We start from the raw sequence: 7915 nt of genomic DNA, 5'->3' as shown, positions 1-7915 counted from the left end.
CTTCACTTTCACTTTCCACTTTCATGCATTGGAGAAGGAAATGGCAACCCACTCCAATGTTCTTGCCTGGAGAATCCCAGGGATGGGAGAGCCTGGTGGGCTGCCATCTATGGGGTCACACAGAGTCGGACACGACTGAAGTGACTTAGCAGCAGCAGCAGCAGCATGTCCAATAAGTCGGTGATGCCATCCAACCATCTCATCCCCTGTCGTCCCCTTCTCCTCCTGCCTTCAATCTTTCCCAGCATCAGGGTCTTTTCCAATGAATCAGTTCTTCACATCAGGTGGCCAAAGTATTGGAATTTCAGCTTCAGCATCAGTCCTTACAATGAATATTCAGGACTGATTTTCTTTAGGATGGACTGGTTGGATCTCTTTGCAGTCCAAGGGTCTCTCAAGAGTCGCTTCAGTCATGTCCAACTCTTTTCAACCCTATGGACTGTAGCCCGCCAGGCTCCTCTGTCCATGGAATTCTCCAGGCAAGAATACTAGAGTGGATTGCCATTTCCTCCTCCAGGGGATCTTACTGATCCAGGAATCAAACCTGTGTCTCTTATGTCTCCTGCACTGGCAAGCGGGTTATTTACCACTAGGGCCACCTTGGAAGCCTTGGAGCAAAATGGCAGCCTGGGCTTTGGAGAAAGATAAGACTCAAATCCCTGCTCCTGCTCTAATTAGCTGTATAACCTTCCATAATCACTCCATCACAAATGGAAATAATAGTACACACCTTATAGGGTAATTACAAAGATTAAACATGATAAGGTATATATGTCATTTGATGTTTTCAAGGTCATTCCCGGCTCTGAAAGTGTACTAACGAGACTATATATGTGGACAATGCAATTTGTAACATAATTTGTGACATTTCCACAAAATAATTCTGTCAAGATTTCTGAGTGTTGTTGTGTTAATTATTGTGTAAAACAAATTACCCTAAAATGCAGTGACTTCAAAAAGCACATATTTATTACCTGGCAGTTTCTGTGGGTCAAAAACTCAGATGTGGTTTAGCTGGGTATTTCTGACTCACTGTTTCCCTTGAGACTGTAATAAAACTGCTAAGGTTGCACTCTTACCTGAAGTCTTTATTCAGTGGTTGAGGAATCCATTTTTAAAAAAAAATATTCTTGTGGTAACTATACATAAAATTTACTATTCTAATCAGCTTTAAGAGTACAGTTCTGTGTCATTAAATACATTCACTGTTGTGTAACCATCACCACCATCCAACTCCAGAACTTTTTCATCTTCCCCACCTGAGACTCTGTATGGATTAGATATTAACTCCGTTTTCCCCACCACACACCTCAGCCCCTGGCAACTATGATGCTACTCTCTGTCCGTTTGACTTTGACTTCTCTAGGTGGCTCAGTGGTAAAGAATCCGCCTGCCAACGCAAGAGATACAGGAGACACAGGTTCGATCTCTGGGTCGGGAAGATCCTCTGGAGAAGGAAATGGCAACCCACTCCAGTATTCTTGCCTGGAGAGTCCCCATGGACAAAGGAGCCTGGTGGGCTACAGTCCATGGGGTCACAGAGAGTCAGACATGACTGAGCACGTGCACAGGTGCCTCATGCAAGTGGAGTCATAGGATATTAGCCCTTTTGTGACTGGCTTATTGCGCTTAGCATAGTGTCCTTGTGGTAGCATGTGTCAGAACTGTCTCCCTTCTTATGGCTGAAGAGTATTTCATTGTATGCATACACCAGGTTTTACTTCTCCATTCAACTGTCAGTGGACACTTGGGCTGATACAATCTATACACAAACAAGTCTCAAATGCCAACCAGCCACTTGGGCACAGCCCCACCTGTTCTGCTTTTCAATTCCCAACTAGAACTCTGGGCTCTGCACCCTCAGCCTCCCTATCTACCTTTACCTTCTTCACCGGGAGTCTGTCTTTCCCAGCTCTGATCCATGGATAAGACCAACAACTTAAGGATCTGCCCTGCCCTTCCCCACACTTAGGGACTGTCCCCACGCTGATCTTAACAGCTTCACCCTGGTTGTACTGTTCTTTCCTGTCTCAGGCTAGGATATCACTTTCTTCAGAGATTAATCACTGCCCATACAGTCCCCACAGATAATGGGACACTTTGGACCAAAACAGGGACCCCCATATATTTCCTGTCTCACCACCAATATTAATCCCCCAGGCCCATCAAACCACTTGATACCCAATATTGCATAAATTACTTCAGCATTTTGAAAGTGATAAACCAGCTCCTTCTTTTATTATAATCTCCACTCTACAGATAAGAAAAATGAGGCTCAGTGAGGTTAAGAGAACTGCCCAAGGTCACACAGCAGTAACAGAAAAACTCCCCATAGTTACCACTGAGCTCCCAGGATGTCCTGAGTGGTATGTGACTGTTTTTTTTTTTTTTTTTTTCAGGCTGAAAGCCTAGTGGGATGACCACAATTTAGAGGGGTCTGTCTTTCTTATTCTGTCTGTTATGTACTCACCCAATACAACCCATCCCCAAATGCACAGAGCCACTACCTTGGACATCTAAAGACAGGGGATGAAATGCCTGTGATACTATAGTCCTGTGGCGTCAACTACCCCACCTTCACTGAAACCACCAGAGGAAGACATCTGACCAAGCAAAGGTAGTAAGACTGCCTCTCCCATGGGCTGTGCTCTCCGAATCTGTGACCCCATGGACTGGGGCTACTCTGTCCATAGAATTTTTCCAGGTAAGAATATTGGAACAGGTTGCCATTTCCTACTTCATGGGATCTTCCCGACCCAGGGATCAAACCTGTTTCTCTTCCATCTTCTGCATTGGCAGGTGGATTCTTTATCACTGCGCCACCTGGGAAGCCCTTGGAATTGGAGCATTAAAATGCAAAAGGACTCAGACGGCAGAACTGTAAGGTTACACAGAGATGGGGTTGGAGTCAGTGGTCTGGCAAGTCCAAGTTATGTGGGAAGCAAGGCTGTATCTTTAGAGGTAGGGGAGTGCACTGGTTAGGCATCCAGACTGTGGAAGTAAGCTGCCTGGTTTGGATCATGGCTCCCACTTACCAGCCGCAGGATTTTGGGGAGGTTGCTTCGCCTTTACGTGACTCAGTTTTCTCATCTGTAAAATGCGGAAACAGACAGTATTCAACTCCATGCACTATTGTTATAATTAAATGAACAAATACCCACCAAGGTCGCAACGTGGGCATACCACACATGCTGGGAACTGCCCGCTGCCATTAGTTCAGAGACGAGACGGCACCCAGAGCTCCGGAGACCCAAGGATGGAGCAGCTCCCTGTGACTTTCCAGGTCCCAGCAGCTCTGCCAGGACTCAGAGCACTTTACTGCAACCACCAAAATGTTTCCCCAGGAAGCAAGATTTCCTACCGTATTTTACCCTAATTTACCGCCCACGAAAAGGCTTTTAAGAATCATACACCACATTGATTTGGAAGTTTTATTCTTTTTATTGCAAATTTCTGGTAAAGGAAAGTACAGGGAAGCTGATTCTCATTTAAACTTTGGTGAAAAGAGGACGTGGAGCTTAGGGACTCACAACACGTGAGTCACCTGGGGGCCTCTGACGCGTGCGGCTGCCTGCATCCCCTTGCAGAGCTTCTGACTTAGCTGGTCTGGGGGAGCAGCCCAGGCACTGACAGCTTTTTGAAGTGCCCAGGTGATTTCAATCAGCCAGAGGGGAGAATCCCCGCCGAACTCCCGAGAGGGGGACAGAAGCATCACCTGGTCAGGTCACCCCTTGACCTTGGTCCCGCCAGTTCCCCTTCTCCCAGGTGTGACGTGTGCTGATTCCTCCTCCTCGGGGCCCCCAGAGGAGAAAGATGCTTGAGGAGCCGAGGCTGTCTGTGCTGGTCTGTGCTTAAACCAGGAGAACTGTATAAACACGGTTACTTGATCACAAAGAGAAACTCACTTTGTGATTGCAAAAGAGCATTAACTTTTTTTTTTTTTTTCATTGTTAAGTGGAAGCAGTCTTCCTGAATAGAGATGGCAAGATCTGTGACAAAATAAGGAAATATATGTTGGATGACATATTCTTTGTATGACTTCTCAGGTACAAATTAAAAAGAAAAAACTTTGTCAAGCCATTGAGGGTAAACTATTATGTACTTCAGCAGCATAATTTATATGGGTAAACAGTAATAGCCAGTTACAGATTTCATTCACGATTTATTCTAAAATAGAAAATGCTTTAATTTTCCTGAGTCCTTGGCAGACAAAAAAACAGTTTTTAAAATTTTCAAAGTATTCCTGTTTGCTTTTTCTTGGGTACCCTCACAGTTCGGAACGGCACGTGTCTCACTGTTAGTTGTTACATATACAGGTGAACAGATACCACTGGTGCCAATTTCCAACGACTAATCAAATATGGCGATTGAAAAAAAACACCCATCATCTACGAAATTGCTCAAAATGAACATTTCTTGACATTGTTATAAATGCAGTATCAATTTGATTTTCTGACCATACAAAAGTATGAATTTCTATTCCATTAATGATACTGAATGATTAACATCATAACAGTGATAAAATTTTTAAAACATTTAAAAAATACATAGGATCCCGTTTTTACATCATAATTCTGATGTGCTGTTGTGCCTTCTATTTTGTCTGCAAAACTTCTATAGGGTACAGTGCACTGATGTGATAAAACCAAGGCACAAGAATACAGCTACAATAATTGTATATAAACCTTTAGCACTCTGTGCCAATTTTGGAAAAATTTAGAGAGGAGATCAAAAAGCTTGAAAGTTTTTCACATCCCATATGATTAATGAACAATCAATTATGTAATACACTATTACCACCATTCCATTATTGAATATATGGCTATCACTATATAGGCTGTGGATAATTGAAAAAGCTTTCAGTATTAAAACCTGGTATAACTAGGTGGCTGATACAGATAATTGTGCCTCGCGTTATCTAGTAACTGTCTTAAGTTTCCATTTTAATTTGTAATCTATATGGCAGTTATCAATTTTTAAACTATTTTCACTGCATAAGTGGTAGATTCTTTTCCCAAATGTTAAATCCCCTCCCCCTACAAAAGACAGAAGATTTACAAGAAGAGAACCAATATAAGAAATGCACAGACAACAATAATAAAATCCAAATATGGACTCAAAGGTTGAATTCTAATCCATTAAAACATTCTCTAAATTTAGTGAGGAGCAACACATTCCCAAGATGATTCATTAGTTTCTTAATTTAAAAAAATCACCATGACATTTTCAAGAGTAAAGTCTTGGCTAGAGAGCATCATGAATCAAAGGGAAACTGCTAAGTCTTTTCATTCATAAAATGAAAGGGATAAAAGCCTTTTAAAATCCAGGGAAGGAAGGATTATCACTTGAATTTAGGTAAGTGGAATAAAGTGGTAAAAATTGTATGTAATCCTTTTAAAGAAGAGTGTTTTCAAGATTCAAGGTAAACATTTAGACCCATGAAAACATTTCTTGGCACATGCACACCATGAATAGAACAATCCTGAATGTAGTGACAGCCTGGCTACAGAGGTATCCAGCTTCTGGCCCCACTGGCAAAACCACCTTTGAGGTCCATGTCCCGAGTCCCTTCACATGGGAGCTTCTGGCTTCTGCATCTGTTGGATTTGCTTCTGTAGCTGGTCCTTGTCCAGCTTCATCTTGGCTTCGAGAACTTGCCTGAGGGATCCTATGCTTTCATAGATGGCGGTAAACCCTTTAAGAAAGGGTAAATTTCACAAGAGTTAGTATTAAAAAACAACAACAACAACAACAATGCTGTATCAAATCCTACAGCAGATACTACTGCTTGATTTGGGCAAAAATTATCAATAGATTCTCAAAGTACTGGAATAAAAGTTTAATGGGAAACAGAATATTTACATAGTTTCACAGTGTCTCCCTACAGATACCAAGGGAAACATGAAATATTACCATAGAGAAATATGACAGACACCACTTTAACCAAGGGTCAAAGCTATCTTCACCAACACTGGGAGGATCCAACATTACGTACCCCTGATGAGGAATTGGAAAGAAGCCTGGGCTCTGCACGCTAAGATAGACCACCTCAGCGCTGTCTGCACCTAAGTGCTCTCTGACTCAAGAAGCTAAATTCTGCGTCTCCCTTAGTAGGATGCTCATGGTCTTCTTTCTTCACATTGATTTTGGAGAAGGGATTTCAGTACTGCTTCATGACATCATTACTGGAAGTAGAGTCCTTCAGTTTCAGTCTGCTAAAAGATCAAGCCCTGAGCCTCTGGAGTGGGAGCACTGACTCTAAGACCCTAGACTATCAGAGAACTCCTAACCTTTTAGGGAGTATCAAATAGTGAGAACTCCCACAAAGGAAACCACTTGAACACAAGACCTGACATCACCCAACCACCAGTAGCACCCTGTGCAGGACGCCTCATCCAAACAACAGACAAGACAAAAATACAAACCCAATCCTCAGCATTCAAGATTACCACGTCACTCAGCCCTGCCCATCAGAGGAAATAAAAAAAAAAAAAACTCAGCACAAATCTCACCCTATGTGTAGCTTACACAAAACTGGACCAAATTTAGGAGGGGAGAAACCAAAAGGAAGAAAGAATTCAACCTTGAAACCTAGGAAAAAGAGACCTCAAACACAATAAGTTTTTAAAAAAAATGAAAAGCAGAGAAATAATGCATAATTGAAGGAACAAACTTAAACACAGAAGTCCAAATAAAGAGGAAATAAGCAAACAACCTGAAAAAGAATTCAGAATAATGATAGTAAAGATGATCAAAAACCTTGAAAATAGAACGGAGAAAATGTAAGAATCAATTAACAAAGACCTAGAAGAATTAAAGAATTAGCATACAGAGATAAACAACACAATTACTGAAATTAAAAATACTCTAGAAAGAATCACTAGCAGAATATCTGAAGCAGAAGAATGGATTAGTGAGCTGGAAGATAAAATTGTGGAAATAACTGCTGGAGAGCAGAATAAAGTAAAAAGAATTAAAAGAGCTAAGGATAGTCTCAGAGACCTCTGGTAAGATATTAAATGCACCGACATTTGAATTATAGGGGTCCCAGAAGAAGAAGAGAATAAGAAATGGTATGAGAAAATTTTGAAGAGATTATAGTTGAAAATTTCCCCAACATGGAAAAGGAAATAGTCAATCAAGTCCAAGAAGCAAGAGTCTCATACAAGAGAAACCCAAGGAGAAACACACCAAAACACATACTAATCAAACTAACAAAGGTTAAACACAAAGAAAGAATATTAAAAGCAGCAAGGAAGAAGCAATAAGTAACATACAAGGGAAACTCTATGCATTTAACAGCTGATCTTTCAGCAGAAACCTGGCAGGCCAGAAGGGAATGGCAGGATATAATTAAGGTACTGAAAGAAAAAACCCTGGGAAGGACACATCACTTCTGCAGCGTGTCTGTCCAAAACACACAACCTGAATCGAATTAAAAAGAAGCAAGAAGACCGAAACGGTGGGACATTTCACAAAATACTGGCCTGTGTTCTTTAATGATGACAACATTACTGTGAAATTGATGCAGATTAAGAGAGACTAGATAAGCAACGCGGTAACTAAATATGATGAAGTGATTCTGGATGAGAACCTGGACTGGGGATGGCTTGCTACGTAAAGGAAACAATGGTGAAATTTGAAAACTGAATATTGAAAAATGTCAATAGTACATAGTAGGATACTTGTTTAGGGCTCCCCCAGTGGCTCAGTGGTAAAGAATCCGCCTGGCAATGCAGGAGAGGAAAGTTCCATCCAGGCTTGTGAAGATCCACTGAGGAAGGAAATGCAACCCACTCCCGTATTCTTGCCTGGGAAATCCCATGGACAGAGGAAACGGGCAGGCTACAGTCCATGGGGTCAGAAAAGAGTCGGATACAACTTAGTGACTAAATAACAACACAGTTGTTTAAGA

General features: G+C 41.7%; 1 protein-coding gene and 1 long non-coding RNA gene across 4 annotated transcripts in view; both read right to left on the bottom strand.

Annotated features, from left to right (window-relative positions):
- The window catches only part of LOC104986308, a 9093-nt gene extending 5804 nt beyond the window's left edge, over positions 1-3289 (bottom strand). Inside the window, exons 1-2 of the long non-coding RNA XR_825021.1 lie at positions 3184-3289; positions 3036-3090 (exon numbers count right to left, since the gene is read on the bottom strand). This is a non-coding gene — a long non-coding RNA (uncharacterized LOC104986308). The remainder of the gene's footprint in view (positions 1-3035; positions 3091-3183) is intronic.
- Positions 3290-3421: 132 nt separating this feature from the next.
- The window catches only part of FAM81A (family with sequence similarity 81, member A), an 86318-nt gene continuing 81824 nt past the window's right edge, over positions 3422-7915 (bottom strand). For all 3 annotated transcript variants that reach the window (XM_010836833.1, XM_010836831.1, XM_010836832.1), the window contains one exon: positions 3422-5695. In XM_010836833.1, coding sequence (XP_010835135.1) covers positions 5571-5695 — 125 coding nt within the window. In that variant the 3' untranslated portion in view covers positions 3422-5570. The remainder of the gene's footprint in view (positions 5696-7915) is intronic.

The sequence above is a fragment of the Bison bison genome, unplaced genomic scaffold, assembly GCF_000754665.1.
Source record: "Bison bison bison isolate TAMUID 2011002044 unplaced genomic scaffold, Bison_UMD1.0 scf7180017864066, whole genome shotgun sequence".
Classification (NCBI taxonomy): Eukaryota; Metazoa; Chordata; class Mammalia; order Artiodactyla; family Bovidae; genus Bison; species Bison bison.
Note: the sequence above shows the minus strand (reverse complement) of the source record. Positions and strands in the feature narration are given on the sequence as shown.